This window comes from Toxotes jaculatrix, chromosome 18 (assembly GCF_017976425.1).
Source record: "Toxotes jaculatrix isolate fToxJac2 chromosome 18, fToxJac2.pri, whole genome shotgun sequence".
In the NCBI taxonomy this organism is placed as follows: Eukaryota; Metazoa; Chordata; class Actinopteri; family Toxotidae; genus Toxotes; species Toxotes jaculatrix.
This window is the reverse complement of record NC_054411.1, coordinates 9,960,843-9,979,092: the sequence shown is the minus strand read 5'-3', so window position 1 is coordinate 9,979,092 and position 18,250 is coordinate 9,960,843. Positions and strand designations below refer to the sequence as shown.

The window sequence follows — 18,250 nt, the reverse complement described above, 5'->3', positions numbered from 1 at the left end:
TTATTAAAAGGGTAAAAGACATATTATCTTCTGTTTTTTTAATTTTATTTTTTAATTTTTTTATTGTGGTTAACTTTCAGTCACAAGAAAGAAGATGTACATTGAAAAGTAGTAAACCCAAAAACCAATACATCACATGAGAACATCAAGATTGGAGAATGTACAGTAAGAACTGTAGAGATTTAGTCTTTGTGGTTTCTATGACTAAGATGAAATCTACCAAAGCAACGGTCATATAAAAAGAGGCCTATGCTTCTTTTCTGAAGAATAGGTTCAATACTGTCAACAGATTATAAGAAACATACTCATCAAAAATGTTTTTAAAAGACCATGGCACTATATATCACATCTAAATCTTATTCATGAATGGAAAAAAAAAGCAGGAATTAAAGCAGTCTAGTAATTTTTGCACTGGCCAAAAATAAAACAGAAAAAACAGAAATATACATATGTGTTTCATATGCAATACTTTATGTAACAACATACCGTATGTCTTTATTCCTGTAACCCATCCCCTGTTCATTTACCATCTAAAGTGCTATTCTCCTCCATTGAAACTTTTTTTTTACATGCAGGAAAAAAAGTGTTAAGTATTTACACCATCTTAACCCCAATGTGTATAGATTACACACAGTACGTTTGACCATCTGTTTTTAAATAATTTCAAAACAAAGGAACATATAATAATAATATCAAGAAAAGAAGTTGCATTAGAGCTCTCAAAGACTCAAAACTCATCCTGTATAATTGGAAAAAAATCCCCAAAATTTGTCTGAAAACTTTTAGGTTCTGTAACACATGCATGTAGATTTATTTAAACTACGGTTCCATTTTTACATTTGGCATGGATTCAGCTCTGCTAAAACAATGCTTTAACATAGCTAATGATGCTATTCTGTACTTAATCCTTTTATACAAAAGAGCAACATTCATTTACTTTTACGTTATGCTGAAGTAATATATATTCCCAAATATCCACAGCTGAATTATGGAAATGCTTAGGTTGAGTTTATGCTGGTGAGCTAAACTGGCTCCAGGGAGCCTGAATTACTGACGTGAACACAGAACCATGGACAGAAGACACATCACTGTACATCTAGTATATGAACATTCATCCGTACATTGAATGAGAAGACAAACAAATGTCACTGACATTTTAAATGGATGTAAGAAATAAATGGCTTTGAAAGACATGTGCCTCGTCTCTGTAAAGAGATTAAGTCCTGTCACAATAAAATCACCACAGTTGGTAATGCAAAGGTATTTCCTATGTGTCAGATTCTCTGCCTGGGATCAAAAGATAATCATGCGGATATATAGAAGAAAATGTCCATTAATAGGTTAATAACTGAGGTGTGCATCTCCTACCTATCTTTGTGTATTGCAAACAATAACCTAAGGGCTACATTCACAGCTGCAGAACGAGGTGGGTGAGGAAAAGCATGACACGCAAGATAGAGGAGGGCAGTGAGATGAGTGCAGGGCAACAGATTGAGGTTGTGAGTACTGAGACGGAGAGGTTGGAGACTGGAGAAAGAGGACAAACAGGTTTATACACTACTAGTCAAAAGTTTTAGAATGCCTCTATTTTTCCAGTTATATATACAGTACTACTTCCTGCAGCACAGTATTGTCCTAATAATGCATCAGAGGGTGTAGTAACACTGTTTCAACACTGCCTTTGTACAGAGGGTTTCTAAGTAATCAACAAAAGTTGGGGGCACCCAACTGTTTGGATTCATGCTCAAGACTTAATTTACTTTCACTGCTGCAGGAAAGCTGCAAGTAAACCAATTTCTTAATCCCTGAAAAGGCTTGTTCTCCATGAAATTCAAAATAAATTTTCAGTTTCTGGTCACCTAAACTTTTTTCTTTCTTCTAACCTTGAGCAGTTTACTGCTTACCTTTGTACCATTTACGATTATTCACCAGACTTGAACTACTGAAATTACGATAAGAACCGGAAAAACTGGGGTGTTCTTAAACTTTTGACCGGTAGTGTACCTCGCTGGAGCTGACTCCTCACCTCTGACCTAACACATACTGTGGTTTCAGAGTGAGTGGAGCAAGCTTTAAGACCTGCAGCACCCAGCGCCCTTCATCTCCTTGTTTACATACTCCTGCAGCTTAAACTTCTCACTGGGATCCTTCATGGACCTGTGCTTCAGCTCCCTAAGACAAGAGAAGAGAATATGATGAGGTTACACAAAATGGAGTTCTCCACCATAAACAAAACAAATTAGAACTTTATGCTGCAAGTTGCTCCAAAAACATGTAAAAAAAAAAAAAAAGTGTAATGTGGAAACTGAAGACCTCCAGTACACGTATACCAAAAACTGACTTCACAGTGAAGTAGAAAACATATTTTGCCAATCAAATAAACTTTTGCATATTTATAGATTCTGGACGGTCAAAAATGAACTTGAAATGTCAGATTTTTTAAATGTTTCTTAATAACAGTAAAGTGGTGTTGTATATTCATCTTTGCAGTTGTAGGCAAATATTAAGTAGATTAAAATGACAAAACATCTCTTAATTAGACCAACCCACTATAGTGGCAGACTGAATGATACTCACTTAGCCACAGCAGTGAAAGCCAGCTCAACATTGAGACCGGACCTGGCGCTGGTCTCCATGAAGGGAACTCCAAACTCCTGCAGTGTCAGAGCAATGACAGTTATTGGAGATCTTCATCCTTTTACCCAGCGAGCACACAAACATATGAAAATGTAACACTTCAGAACAGGTTTATCCTTCTGAATCAAAAACAAAATAAAGTATGGCTGTTGGATGAAAATTCTATAAACGTTTACAGCAGAATTTCACAGCACAGTAGCTGTGCTCTGAGCTTGTTTACGTTTGATAAATTCAGCTCTGAAGTGATAAATTTGTCTCCCGGCTTTTCCTCTGCAAAGGACTCCGTGATAACTGATGTGCTTTCTTCCCTCCCAGGCTGAGCCTTAAGTTACTTAGTGGCACATTATTGCTCCCACTTCTGGAGAGAATCGCTTTGCTGTTTGCTGTTTGTTTTGTGCGCCACGCTGTGAAGCAACAGTCAGGGAGACTGATAAAAAGAAAGGTGTTCTCCTGGTTTCAGTGTTTAGTGGTTATATTTGTAGCTGTGCTGAAGTTTATCATCAAACCAGGGACTGTGAAACTGATTATTATTATGAGATGTTTTGCGGCAGCTAGTAAAGTGTTTATAGCTAATTACCCATTAGGCAGGAATTTATACAGTACATTCGTTATCAAATGTTCATTATCTGCACCATACATCTGAGGTCTTTGGCATTTCTTTGTCTTTTCTATCTTTTTGGTTTGGAGGTTTGCAGATATTTGACTCAGAGCAGAAAAGTCTGTGAGATAAAGGGCGGGAGTGAAAATAAAAACGTATCTCTAGATAATCCAAACCATTCTAATTCACAATCTTCTCATCTGCCATCGAAATCTAATCAGTCATACAAATCCCTTTCTGAAAATTACAAAAAAAGTAGAAATTGCTGCCTTTACTGGTCACATACAGGGGTCTTAAAAGATGTTTTGAAAAATGTCTGTATGTGGGGTGCAGATTCCCATAACATGTTCCTAATTTTTCAATTCTTCACCTTAGCCAGCCTCTCTCCATCTTCTCTCTTCACCACTCTGTCATGAGTGGCATCAGCCTGGTGAGACAGAGAGAACAAGGTCACACGTACCAACACGAGCACATCAGCTGTGGGGGTCTGTTCACTATTTGTCCACAGTTTGCATACAAGCCATACAAGCCCCTCTTGGTGTTCAGGTCTGATGGCAGCTAATGAATCAAGATTGACTCTCATGATGCTAATTAAGGGCTTATATGGAGTGTGGGGGACTGCAACTAGACAGAGCTCCAAGGCAGAGACATCTGTTCTCCGTTCAGAGAGAGAGAGAGAGAGAGAGAGAGAGAGAGAGAGAGAGAGAGAGAGAGAGAGAGAGAGAGAGAGAGAGAGAGAGATGTAAACGGCAGTTGTAGAAAAATTGTTATATTTGCAAATTGGATTGACAGGTGTTCTCAGATGATATCCTAAATTTTTGTTATGGTCAACAAATCCAGTGAAAAGACCACAACCAACAGGCCATTATTCTGTCTCCCAGTACAGTATGACTTCCCGGCTCTGTTTCTAGATGTAAATCTGTTTCACAAATGTGTACTATAATTTTTGAAAAGGCTAAATAATTTCCTAAAACACCTGACCTTTAGCAAATGCTACTCAAGCACGAGTAAATAGTGCATTTGATAAGGGACCATTTTCAGCCATGGATGTGGTGTGGAAGTGAATATTTACTTTAGCAAGAGGGCGGATGTGGCAGTGATTCAAAATAAACTAGAGTGCCCATACTAATGAAGGAACATTACACGCAGTGAACTGTGTGACTCATCTATGCATTTTACGTAGTTCTTCAACAACAATGGAGCACTGTGGCACAGAGGAATAAGATAAATCAAGTGCTGGATACACAGGCAATACTTCAATTCAATCAGTCCACTCGTGGCATTTGTTAACAGTAAGAAAAATATAAAATATTGCCTGTGTTATCTTTTAAATTAATCAGTTTAATTTTCTCCCAGTGCAAAGCTGCCAGTTTTGAGCTTTGCCTAAATTGAAGTAGTCTAAAATTTGCAAAATTATAATTCAGGTGTGGAAGAGTCAGGGCATTTAAGACAGGAAATATCTAATCACTGAATAAGTAAATGAAACACAACCGTATTCAGTGCTAACTGTTTGTTAATGACAGTTTTCCAATACTCCATGCAAGAGACAAATTTCAGCTGGTACTAAAAAATACTGAAATTAGGTACCCAGCCCTAGAATAATCAGTATTGGTTGATTCTATTGTGTCTCCACCTACAGCCACAAACATTTCCCATAATGCCTTGCCTTGTTTCCAAGAAGCATGAGCACCACATCCTGCTGGGTGTATTCATGGATCTCAGTCAGCCATGCCTGGTAACAACACAGGACAAAGAGACAAAAGAGAGACCAGACATGTAGGTGTTAGACAAGCAGAAAGGCATTGAGTATGTAAAGCTAAATAAGCAAACAAACAAATAAATAAATAAATCATAATATGCCTATGGATTTTTGAATAATGGCCAAAAATGTGTTTTGTGAGGTCACAGTGACCTTGACCTTTGACCACCAAAATCGAATCAATTCATCCCTGAGTCTGAGTGGATATTTGTGCCAGATGTAATGAAATTCCTTCAAGGTGTTCCTGAGGTATCGTGTTCACCAGAATGGGACGGATGGATGGATGGACAGTCAACCCGAAAACATTATGCCTCCTGCCATGAATGTCGACGGCGAGGAGGCAGAAACACCTTGTCTGAGACTTGACAAGGACAAACCTAAGTATTAAATCTAATGACATGAATAAAGAGGGGGAGGAAAGTGAGAGCAACTAAAGCATTTAGAAGATGAATATGGGGAAAGGAAGAAAAAAATGTGTAGACAGATTAGACAGAAGAAAACTGAGGCAAAGACAAAGACATGAAAAGACTAAAAGCAACTATGTTAGAAAGAGAAATACATGTGAGAGTTACTGTAACAAAAAGGCATCATCGTCAGTTTAATCAACACTGTCGGCTCCATCCTGTTTGAACTACAACATTTACACAGGGGGAAGATAAAGCTTTACGGGGGAACAAACAGCACTTCTGACTGTATGAGCTCTGACAGCACCTGAATCAACCGTTCACTGTTAATGAACACTTAATCAGCACGGACAGACACCTGAAAACTCTCCTGCTTAAATAATATCCCTCATCTCAGCACAAAGCTTAATTGTGCCCACAGTGAATTACTCCACATTGGATTTCTGACTGGCCCGCCATCAATCCACCTTGTCCTTAGTAGTCCTGCTCCAGAGCTGTTTCCCCTCTGACAGCTCCCTTTTAATTAATACTGCTGATGACTCTGCGCTTGTGAAGAGATTTCACCGGAGTCACTTCCAACCAAAGGTCATGTTAAATAACAAAAGAGATGGGTTATGTGCTGACACCGGTGCTCGTACATGATAATGACTAAATGATGATAAGTACATGCGTGTGGTTAAGGAAAACTACATATAAAGGTGTTAGTTGGAAACAGATTGTAAACAGCAGGTATGATGTAAAATTTTCTTGGTATGCTAACCTGGGTTGAAATTAATTTAAATTAATGAATTTAATTGCCCCAACGTGCTTTCGTCATACGCACCGATGAAATCACGTGCTCCTCACGTGACCTCGCACAGGCGCATACTCATCGCGTTCACGTTCAAGATCGACATGGCTAGCGTCGCAACTCAACGAGCAACTCTATCGTGTCATTGCGGGAATTACCATTCGGTCGTCGGAGCAATCAAGATAAATTGGCTATCAAAGAATTAGGACCACCCAGACCAAATTTAAGTATCAAGCAAGTGTCTTCAAAGGCGGCGGATTTTCACGGAGCTGGTATGAGCGGAAAACGTGGCTAGCGGGATGCGAAGTAGCTAACGCGCTGTCTTGCTACCCCTGCCTTCTGATTCACCCGGATGGAAGCACAGACACCGCCTGGACAACCACGGGCGTCACCGACATCCACCATCTCTCGGAGAACATGGGAGAACATGCAACATCGAGTATGGATATGGATATGGACAGCTGCCTGAAACTTTTGTCTTTTGGAAGAGGTAACATCGCCACACCGTTGGATGGGAGCTACATGATAGCTGTGTGTCGTCACAACGATGAGGTGAGCAGGAACCGCCATATTCTAGGCCGCTTTATTGACTGTGTCAAATTCTGTGGCGTGTTTGAGTTAGCTTTGCGAGGGAAGGATGAAATCGAGGGGTCCAGTTTCGTGGACCGGGGACTTAGTGGCGTCGCTGGACGAGGTGTTTGAGGAGCACTTAAAAACGGCCTTATTATTGTACTCTCTAAATGTTGAATTGTAAATAGTTGTATTGATTGCACGTTGCCAGCTGAATATCACTGTATATACTGAATATGCTCTGTGAAGGTTTGATTTTCGAGTGTGTTGCCATGGTTACTGTGATGATGACTGTATATGGAGTAAATAGTAGGTTATACCAACACTGATTTCGTTCATCGAAACAACTGCTGCACCTAAAATAAAATGTTGTTGTGCGATGAAGACAATGGGATTGTTGTGATTAATTGTAAAGCAGGTCTTTTTTCACTTTCAGAGGTATAAATGAGGGCAAACTAGTAGATTACAGCGTATCTGTTGATGGCCACAATGACCAAAATAATTGTACTCAAGAAATTAGCTATGAATATTGTATTGTATGTACACTTCATGTCTGATGACCCAGCTAGTGTTTTTTCTTCTAGCTAGCTTTTTCTGTGCTTGTTGACACACATTATTTCACCATCTTTAAAACTTTCTCTCAGCTGTGTCTCTTTCAGTCTTCAGCTTTAGTCAAATTCTGGAGCAGTCAGCTCCACATCCAGCAGAATGATGCATGGCCCTCTACATACTCACATGATTAGCATTGCATGACCATGCTCACAAGCGCAGGTGCACATAAATAAAAGATCTGCATTCCATTCGGCTACTGTGCCATCACACTGCAAATTGAACTCAGGAACTCAAGTCGTTGACTTTCACAAAGGATGTTAAAAGGCTTATTGCTCATCAGGGACAAGACTAGATTTTCCTCTAAAACAAATTTCTAGTCTGCTGGAATAATGTGACTGAAGTCAGTAGTCAAATATATCTCAGCCATCATCAATAACACTCTCCCTCTCCTTTAAAATGATATTTAAAGGAGGAAGGAAACAAAATTAAGCTACAGACAAAACAAGAACGCTTAGATAAAGACTTGGTTGGTTTGATCTAAAGCTCCTTCACTATGGCCTTTAAGTGATTTAAACTGATTTTTTTTATTAATTCAGGTTTTAATTTAAAGTTCACAACACCACTGTAATTAAATTTACATCAGATTTGACCATTTTGCACCACTTTAGCTAAACTATGATTGTTTTTGTGTGTGAGTAGGTAGAGTGATGATGGCTACTACTACTATTTTATACATGAGATATTTTCAAGTATTTTTTTGCTTGTTCACCTGTACACCTGTCTGTTGTCCTCTAACCTCTGCTGTCCTCTACTTTATGGCATTTCTCTTTAAATCAGTGCTGAATCACATTTGAGTTTTAATGTGCTTTGGATTTAATGAGCTCAGAGAGATGTGTTGATCTGAGAAGCTGGACTGAGGCTCTGAGGTTCTTTAATCAGGCAATAAGCTCCACTGTTGGGGAGTGAGGGATGTTTAGAGGAATGTTTAGAGATGTTTGGGGAATGGTCTCCCTGAGACCTCTTCTATTCTGAGAAAGGTGGGAAAATAAAAGATTGGGTTGGGTTGTTTGAATTTGCATCACCAGTGCTCTTCAACATAGTGCTGTGGGGGCGAAATGTTACTGAGGAATACTTTGCATGTGGCTAATCACTTGTTTCATACATAATTCAACTTTCTGTCGATGTTTCCCATCATTCACGTGTTGCTCAGCTAGGCCGACTGCTGTTGTTTCTCTTTTAAAAATAGCCTGTGTTTGTATGAGGTAACTTGTATCAATCAAATAGACTGACATGCTGGCATATATGGGCTTTGTAACAGAAGGTTATTGTTCAACTGTCTCCCACCTTTCATCCTCACAAAAGGAGTCAAAGGAAGCCTCCGCAGAATAAACTGCGGTGCCCATCAATAAGTTGACGTTCTGACCGATGACTACCCAGTAGTCATTATTACATTATGGGTGTGGTCCACATGGGCTCAAACGTGCCTCTGTAGTATTTTTGTGGTCTCCAGGACCACAATTTGCCATGAAGACACTCACACACAGACACACAAAGGTGCAAATGACACCAGCCAGCCACACTGTCGCAGCTGGTAAATATCCTTCCTAAGATGACAGCTTGTCTCTGAGCGATTCTTTCCATATGCTGCGATTACTGTTGATGGAGCACAGCCATTCAGATCATTCAGATGTTTGTAGCGCACCCCCCCCCCCCCCCCCCCCCCATGGGTCATTTCACAGATAGAATCATTGATTCCAGATGATGCTACTTGTCACCTTCATCCCCCAGAATTAAAGTCTCCTGTTATCTTTTCATCGCAGGAGAGGGATGATACGTGCCAAGACTCAACAGACAGGAAAATGGATAAATTTAATTATCATTTGAATGAACAAATTAATAAGTTCAAGTGAGTGAATTTATACTTGCTGACTGAGGAGTTTGGTCATTTTTTTAAATACTTGATAACTTCCCCCCTTTTTCATCTGGAAGTTTATTTTAGACCTGTGACAGCTGCGGCTCCACCAGCAAAATGAATCCAACATAAAACTAAAAAAAAAAAAAAGGTTCACATGAATAAAGATGTCATGATGAACAGCCCATTGTTATATTACATCTCTGTGAAAGGCTGACATCCTGCTGTCCCTCCTCTGTAAACTGCAAACAAGATTTGAATCGTGAGCGTATGACGTACTGTGCAGTTACAGTAATAATTCACACAAAGCAACGCGGATTTAGGTTTGTTTAGCATTTGTGGGCTGTAGACACTGTAGTCTCTCTTTATACACTTTTCTTCACAAAGCTTTGTGTGAATCTAATCTGCGACTGTCCTCCCAAGACAAACAATAGTATCAGTTGTTTCAGCAAGTGCCCCAAAACAGAATATGATTATGTTCAAGTGACCTTCTCGTGACTGTATAGGAATTGCAACTCTTGTCACGTAGCATGACATTGTTATTGAGTTTTAGGTACGTGAAACTCTGCTTGTACAAAGTTGTCTAATGTAAATAAGTTAATCTGAAAATCTCTGGTGGTTCCTGAATGTGATGGCATGCTTCCTTGCTAACAAAATACAACATGTAATCTTTCTTTCTTTAATAAAACAGGCCGGCCAGTCAAAATATAGGACGATTCCTGGCCACACGTTCTTGTGTATGGTTGCTGCCTTCCAGACCTGAATGTCTCTGTTACATTTACATTCTTGGAAAAGTAGATAATATTGGAAACACTGCTGTTTCTTTTAACTGAGTTTCTTATGAAAGTTCTTACTGGAAGTGTCAGTATGGTAATGCGTCTACTCTGACACTAGGTGGCATTGACAATTAGCCTGAGTGTATGTAGAATGATCAGTGTTCATTGCCCTCCAGTGGTTACACTGAGGGACTGCAACACCACATTACATTTGTAGCTAACAAACAGCGTTAATCGTGTTAATATTGTAATTATTACAAAACACAAACAAAAGATTTCTGCATAAAGGAAGGCCTAACCTTCTAAAGAATATTTTCAAAATAGAATAAAATAATCCATAATAATCTATTTATCTTACTAGAGCAGGGTTTTAAGCAGATTAATACCAGGTTCGGAGTAAGTCTAATGTCCTCAGTGGCCATGGCTGAAGGAACTTGGCTGGGCTCATCTTTTATTCAAGACTAATACCAGCATCTCTGGCCAAATGCTGAGGGAGCCAAATGTCAGTGACAATGTGGCATGGTGGTAGAGGAGGCAATAAATTTCTCTGCTCATTACCCTGGCATTAAATCCCCCAAATACTGTGACAAATCAGATGCAGCTGGAAATTTGTTTTGTTTGTCAAGGCCAAAAAACTTTCAGGGCCTAACCCATCTGAATTCAGCTGCTCGATTCCTGTTTCACTAATAGCACCTCTGATTTCTGTTCTCTCGAGCTCTGATGAATTAAAATGTCAGTTTAAATCTTTATAAAATTTCCCAGTCAAGCTTCCGATCAATATTAACAAAATGAGACATAATTGGTGGCTCTAAAATATTAAATTCAATAAAGCTAAAATGCCAAATGCACTACTGAAATTCACACTGCTGTGACAATAAGAATAGGGGAGAGACTAATGTGACAGAGGGAGAGACAGAGGGAGAGATGTGTCAGAGAGACAGAGAGGGTGCCAAAAGGCAGCAAGAAGGAGAGACAGACAGTGACAGTGAAAGACAAGACAAAGACCAAAGGATCTGTATCAGAGAGGAAGGAAGATAAAAGCCAGGCAGACAGCTGCTGGCGGCTGCATCGTGACATTGGCGAGACAAGTTGTCACTGGCAGAGGTATGTGAGGGTACTTCTGATGTTGCCTTGTATCTATTTTCCTTTTGTTGTCATTGAGAAGAGAAAGCAGGGCTGTGTACTACTCCAGGACACTACTCCAGTCAGGGCAACTGTTGGTGTGCGAATCATTTTTCTTTTTCCTTTTTTGAAGAAGAAAAACTTGTTTGTGATTAGCAGAGAGGTGTCCTTTACAATTGTACAACTGTTTTGTGCTTGTAGAAACTAATAATGTATAAATGATGATTTCGTGCAATGTAAATATTTCACATGTAATATTTGAGGAACTCTGTGACAACACCATCTTTGTTTGTTGTCATATTTCTTATTTTTCTTTCTTCTTTTTCTTTTTTAGGTGTTGCGAACAGTAATATATTGTTTACTGAGGGGATGCTCTTTTTCCTGGGGATGCTCTGACGCCAGACATCGAGGAGGTTGCAGCAGTACGTAAGCAATGAAATGAAGACAACATCCATAACATACACAATGAATTCAAAATCTGTGAATCAGTGAAAAATTATCATTCTAAGAATATGCACGTAATGAATCCAGAAGGCCTCTCTCTGAAGCAATAACTTGTTTATGTTATGTGCCATGTGCTGGCACGTGAACCATCTCTCAGTTACATTAAATGCACTTGTCCTTGAATTCCCAAAAGTGCTCTGGATACTAACAACAAATTCTGCGTTCCTTAATGTATACTGAATCTCTCGGCACCCTGTAAAAACTTAGGTAATACTTTACTGAGACCAATAATGAACGTGAATTTCCTCAAGGAGCCTCTGAGTCTTTCTACACGACCCAACTTTCCCTATGTTGAACTTTTGTGTAAGCAGATTAGCTATGGGTGACAATGCTGTTCTTGCCAAACTTTGATCAGAGTATTATGCCAACACACAGAATGGAGAAGTCTGCTCCCAACAACAGGCAGTGTCAGACCGAGCCAACCCGGAGGAGCGCAGGGAGAAAGTAGGACTTCTCCTCCGAGACGAGGTTTAAGCTCCGCGAAGCATCTGAGCTAAACGAAGTGACACTGTGTCGCTGTCTGACACATGAGACGAGGAAGACGCAGAGAAATCCTGTCACACTTGCGGCTGTGTGTGTTCACACATTGATGCAGACATTTGTGGGACTTATTTATGCGAGCTTCCATCTGTAGATTTCATAGGTACACACACACACGGTATTTCCAATAAAAGATCAGTAAACAACTTCAACATCAACAACATCATAAAAAAAAAAAAAGAAAGAAAAAAACACAGAAGACAACAGCCTTGTAAGCTGATTTCTGTGGCCTGACAGGGAAGAGAAAGGCTTTTATGTTTATAAAAGAGCAGCTGACGCGTCTATCTGCCAGCAAACATTGGTGTGAGACATATCTGGATGACTGATGTGCTTTGAAAAGCTGCAGTCAGAGTGAATATGAGCGTGAGTGAGAGTGAGACGTGTATAGATGAACCGTCCTCACTTCTCTCAGCTCTCTCCTATGATGTTGTTGATGATGATGTTTTTGTGCTGTTGAAGTTGAACATAGAATAAGTGCTGACCCTAAACGTGTGTGTCTCTTTCAGTCGGTGAAGAGTTTATATAGTTTTGAGCACTGTTAGATAAACCTGATAAATTCCCTTTTTATATTCATACATTCCTACGTTTACACACGAGTTCTTTGTGAAAAGTGGCTGTTGTAATTAATTCATGTGTGAGTGGGTTTTGCTTTTTCATTTTTTCCTTCATTTTTTTGTGATTGGTAAAAAGATCTGTTCTGCTCAAAGAGATGTTCTGAGGTTTTGATGAAAGAGACCTTTTTGCCTCAAGGAAAACTTCCTCTTTTTCTTCTCTATTTAAATCCCTTCTTTACAGATATTACTGCGATTCAGTTTGCCCCTCTGAACAAAAGCACAGAGACAGAGAAACAAAAGTACACATTGCCAAAGGAAGAAAAATTGCCGATGAGCTGAGAATGAAACAAGGTCAACTCACAGCTTTTGCAGACGAAGGTCTTTTCTTTGGAGAAAAATCAAACAGAAAATATTGCAACTACGTCTGGGTTTCCAAGTTGCTCTTAAGTAAGCATATGAACATATGTGACTCCTCATCAAGCTGCCAAAGTGTTAAGTTAACCAGTGACCAGGTATCGCCATGGACATGCATGATGGAAGTTTTTTGTTTTACTATACTACACTGTAACAAGCCTTAACTTTGAATAATGTGATGATATGAGTTTAATAATTCCTTGGGAATAAAGCATTTTGTGTAGAATATCTTTAGAATAAAATGTGACTCTGTTCATCGTATAGGATCTAAATGTATATCTTAGATTGTGCCTAATTGTGAACTCTCCACAGTTTTAAAAGCTCAGTTTCACTAACAAACTGTTAAAATAATTTTGCCAAAAATGCAAAGAGTTTTTTTTCCTCTGCAGTTTCTCATTTCTTTAAATGAAAATTTAAGTACTTTGTAGTAATGCAGTGGTGTAAGTAATGTTCCATAGTGAAGAAATACATTTATTCATATGCAGTCCAGTAAGAATATACTTGGTATTTTAGAAAATATTAGTAATTGGCCTTCTTGCCTTTTAGAACATGCATTGGACTGACATGTACTACAGTCCACTATCACAGTGGGGAAAGCAGAAGTCAAATACTAATTTTATGTTGCCCTAGTGGCAGTTGGTCAAGTCAAGGAGCAAATGTAATCAATTCACAAACCGTGGCAGTGCAAACCAAGATGCCAGCCTTGTAAATGGATTTCTATTCCTCCAAATTAGGAATGTATGAATATAAAAAGGGAAATCAATAATTTAAGGTTTTCCATATATTATGAAAGGAAAGATATAAAGTGTGCAAAATGTCAAGTGGCAGTAAAACGCAGATTCATTGTGAGGGGGCTGATAGGGTCTCAAAGCTGCAGAGAAAAAGAACAAAAGTCATTAACCTGCAAATGTGGCACTTTGCTACATTTCCATTATAATAAATGGATCCACGTACCACCTAACCTCGTGGCAGGAATGTAGATGCAGAGGTTCGCCTGTTAGGTGTGCAGTAGTTTTTGAGATTGTGTGCACACACACACACATAGCCCTCATTATCATGATATCCTCAGTGACATCTGTGCCAGTTGTTTCCAGAGATGTGTACTCCGTGGCAGAGGGGGGTGTGGGACTCTGTGCCTTCCTGTCAATCAAGCTGATATCCTGTCAGTCCTCTTGTCAGTCCTTGTAAACACAATTCCTCTCTTTAAAATGTGATTCTATTCTTGCAAAGAAAAAAAAAATCGGCTCTGTTCATATCAAGTGCATTCACTGTTTCCAAACAAGCATTTTAAATTTAAACTAATGTGATGGGCCATGATAAAATAAAAAGTAAGAAAACAAATGTTGAAAAGCTCAGAAAACACCTAAAGCCATAGAGAGAGTTTACTGACTGAGGCACTGATACAGAGTCAGCCTGTGTGGGAGGAGAGTGACCTCTGCTGAGATACCTCTACTTTGATCCAGGGCTCCTGCTTCTGCTGTTATAGACCCAACATTTTAGATGCAGTGCTAATGTCTTGAAATGCTGCAGGCTTATTAACTCTAAAAAAAATAGATTGTAGTACCTGTTTAATTCAAAGTTATTTGCACTTAATTGTTCTATCTATCAAGAAAACCTTCAACAGCTATTTACCCACTTGTTGATGTGCAGCCATCAGTTTCAGTATACTGTATATTCTATGGCCAGTGGCAAATGTGTGTAAATATGCTTTCTTACAATTTCATTAGGCACTTGAGAGCACTTTAATGATTTACTGTTACATAAGGTGGTGAAACTAGTGCATCGAAGGCAAAAATTTCCTGAATTTTATTCAAGCTCAGAAACATCATATCCTGCGTGTCCCAAAGTCTCCACACTCAAGCTAACCCCAGAATATATTACTTCATTTGTATAATTGCGCCTGTAAATGTATTTGTGGTAATGCTGCAAAATCACGGTTTCCTTTTACCACTTTCATCCACTGGTATCTATGCAGATGACTGTACGGATAGGTTTAGTTTTCTCAGCTGCTGAGACTTCTGCAAAACAACAATACTATATTTACTCGGAATAAGCCATTACTGTTGCTGAGTTAACAGATTTGGGTTTCTGATATTTCTGTTTGTGATCAGAAATTCATTTTTGTTCAGACAGATTATATATTAATCTAGTTATTGTTCTGAATTCTCCCTTCATCATTCACATAAAAGCCACCTACACTTTTTTTTAGAGGGTGCTTGTTATTCTGTTCATATATACTGTATAATTGAAATCCATTTTCACACTCTTTCTATCTCAAACAAAAGCTATAAGGCCCTTCTGTCTGGATGATAAAAGGATAGCAGGGACGTGATAAAAAAGGCACAGAAACCACAACAGAAATAATGAAGCCTTTGCATTTGGTCATGCCATTTAGAGATAAAAAGACAAAAAGAAAGTGTAACAGGACAACAGAGTAACTGGGAAGAAAAAGATAAATAATATCAGCAAACAGAGGAAAAACAACAAGGTTTATAGCACTGGGCTTTAGAGGGATCACATATATTCCCTGAAACTGTAGTGTTAATTGTTACTGTGACTGGAAAAAAAAAAAAAACCCACAGAAACAGACAAACAAGATAAAAGGTGAGCTGGTGACTCATCTTGTGCAAACCTATCTGACACAAAACACTAGAGCCCTGGCTCCTAGATTACAGTGATGAGTCTGTCTCACATTAGAAATAGTTTTGAGGAAACTGACAACATACAAGTGACAATGTTTAAAATAATTTAAAAAAAAAAGGTTATGGGAAACTTTCTCAAAAAAACCCCCTTAAGATTAAGATTGCAAATTTTTTTCCTGCGGCAGAAAAGACTCTTTACTCTCCTCTTTTGTTGACCACGAGAGAGAGAGGTTTTTTTTTGTGTGTGTTGTTGCTGTTTCAGAGCAGATTGTTCTATGTAGCATATTTCTTTTTATACAAGATCCAAAACTGGACCCAATGCTTTCCCAAACCAACATTATTCTTCAAACTGGCCTCGTCAGTGGATTTGAATGATTATTTCTTCCTTTCAAACACCACTACCACCATCAGTTCCATCAATGGCAGAGCAAGCAATAGAACTAATATGTGCCTGTCCTTTTTGGATAATCTTTGATACAAAAAAGTAATAGACTTGGAAGTCCAAATGACCGAAGGGCCAGTTAAGAACATCAGTTTATGACAAAGCTGTGTTCTCTATATAATGAAATAGTTCATGGTGCTTTAAAAGTACCATGTTAAAGAAGAGATAGAAAGAGACAGTCAGAAAATCATATTTTGGTTCTAAGAGCGTCTGAACGGCTTTGACCTCTGTCAGCCCCCTCACAGGTAAAGAGCTTCCTTCTGCAGAGTTGCAACAAACTCAGAGGAACATAAAAGGCACTTTTCTGGTGAGCAGGCAGAAATTGTTGTGTTATGTAACAAAGAGCAGTGAGATGTTGGAGAGTAGATGGCCATCCTTTTTCCAAGCTCTCCACAACACAGAGGAGCCTTTTTTGAGCTATAAAAGTGAAATAAAAACACAAAACAAGGACAAAGAATGAGGTTATTCAACCTCTTATTCAACTTCAGTTATTTCCATAGAGACAGTCTAACACCTCTGACATACATCCTTGCACTGAGGCATATTCTCTCTGGCAAATTGAACAGATCCAGCAACAGCAAAAAAGCGAGTGACTTATAGGACCGTCTACATTCATCTTGCTTGTGCTTGAGTGCACGTTTGTGCGCACATAAGCGTCCCATCTGTTTTGTCACTTTGCTGCTGACATCAAAGTAAATGGAAATGTCCACGGAAAGCAGCTGACTGAACACCAGTGAATCGTTTTTCCTCTGACACTTTGCCTCTGCAAGGCTGCACTCCATTTGCTGCATCATATATGGCTACAGTCAAGGACAGGCAGCAATCTGGTGAAGCAATGGAGCTGACAAACTAATAATGTTTCGTGCAGAAGAGTAAATTACAGGTGATGTGTGAGTGACAAGGTAATGAATGAGAATTATTGCATGTCATGCCCTCAATAACTTGTATAGAACCCGATGGCGCAGAATAATCCATGAAATGTTTCTTCGTACAACATTTGCAAACGTGAAACAAGTGACTTCTAAAGTCCCAAAGTCTGCACTGATCATAAATGAATGGTATCTGAATTCATATCACTGCATTATTTACTGACAGTTTGTCTTCATCACCATCTGGTGTGGTGGTGCCATGACATTTAACTAACAGCTACGTGGTTAGCAGGCGGCCATTTCATTTGAAGCAAGTCCATGCCCCGGGGACAGACTGGGAGAGATGAATGAACACACACAGATGAAGGCTGCATTTCTGTTTCTACACAGACACATACGCATGATCAAGCATTTGGTGCTTAGCATGTACAAAGACACACACACACACACAGAGAACAAGTGCAGCTACAAAGTAGTGCTTCATTTAACGATCAGCATTAAGGCTACACTGTTCAATAAGGAGCATTTTATTGTATTTATATATAATGTATTCTGTTCCAGGTTAGAGCAATTGATCTGCTCAGTCATTGTGTCTTATGAGACTACTGCACTTGGATTACTGCCAGAGTGTGATCAATTCTAATGTTATGGGAATGAGAACAGTAAGACTGAACCTTTTTGGTTTAAGGTTTGGTCAGGTTCAGGGATCAGTACTTCCGCCCTTTGCATCTGACAGACCTCATTCATAAACAGTGATCTTTTGCTTGGTCAGGTAAAAGTAAACATAAGCTGTTTATGCATCGGAACTAATGACCAACGCTGATGTTTTTCTGGTGAGGACAGTCTCTTAGTCACTTAGAATCTCTCTCTAATCACCGGACCAGGCTTTTGCCCTTTTTAAATGGTGCGTTTCAGGATCTGCAGGTTAATTGGCAGATAGAGAGCACTGAATTGTTCTGATTTGACAATCTTTCCTATTCCCATCAACGGCAAATGATTCTTGCTCTGAATGATAGCGCCACAGGAGCCAGGCTGCTTTTTAAGAGAGTAACCCAGACAAATGATTTGCAGCTGAGGCCTAAATGGACTCTTACAGTCTCCCTGAAGCACTACCTCTGACAAGAAAACATTCATCACATTACTAAACGGCTTGTGGATTTCTGCT

At 39.2% G+C, this 18,250-nt stretch overlaps 1 protein-coding gene across 2 annotated transcripts in view; it reads right to left on the bottom strand.

Annotated features, from left to right (window-relative positions):
* Positions 1-18: 18 nt before the first annotated feature.
* The window catches only part of LOC121198142 (ras-related protein Rab-26-like), a 52,367-nt gene continuing 34,135 nt past the window's right edge, over positions 19-18,250 (bottom strand). The window contains exons 6-9 of one of the 2 annotated variants that reach the window (XM_041062047.1): positions 4,902-4,967; positions 3,606-3,662; positions 2,578-2,654; positions 19-2,172 (exon numbers count right to left, since the gene is read on the bottom strand). In XM_041062047.1, coding sequence (XP_040917981.1) covers positions 2,073-2,172; positions 2,578-2,654; positions 3,606-3,662; positions 4,902-4,967 — 300 coding nt within the window. In that variant the 3' untranslated portion in view covers positions 19-2,072. The remainder of the gene's footprint in view (positions 2,173-2,577; positions 2,655-3,605; positions 3,663-4,901; positions 4,968-18,250) is intronic. The other variant, XM_041062048.1, reaches the window with a different exon arrangement.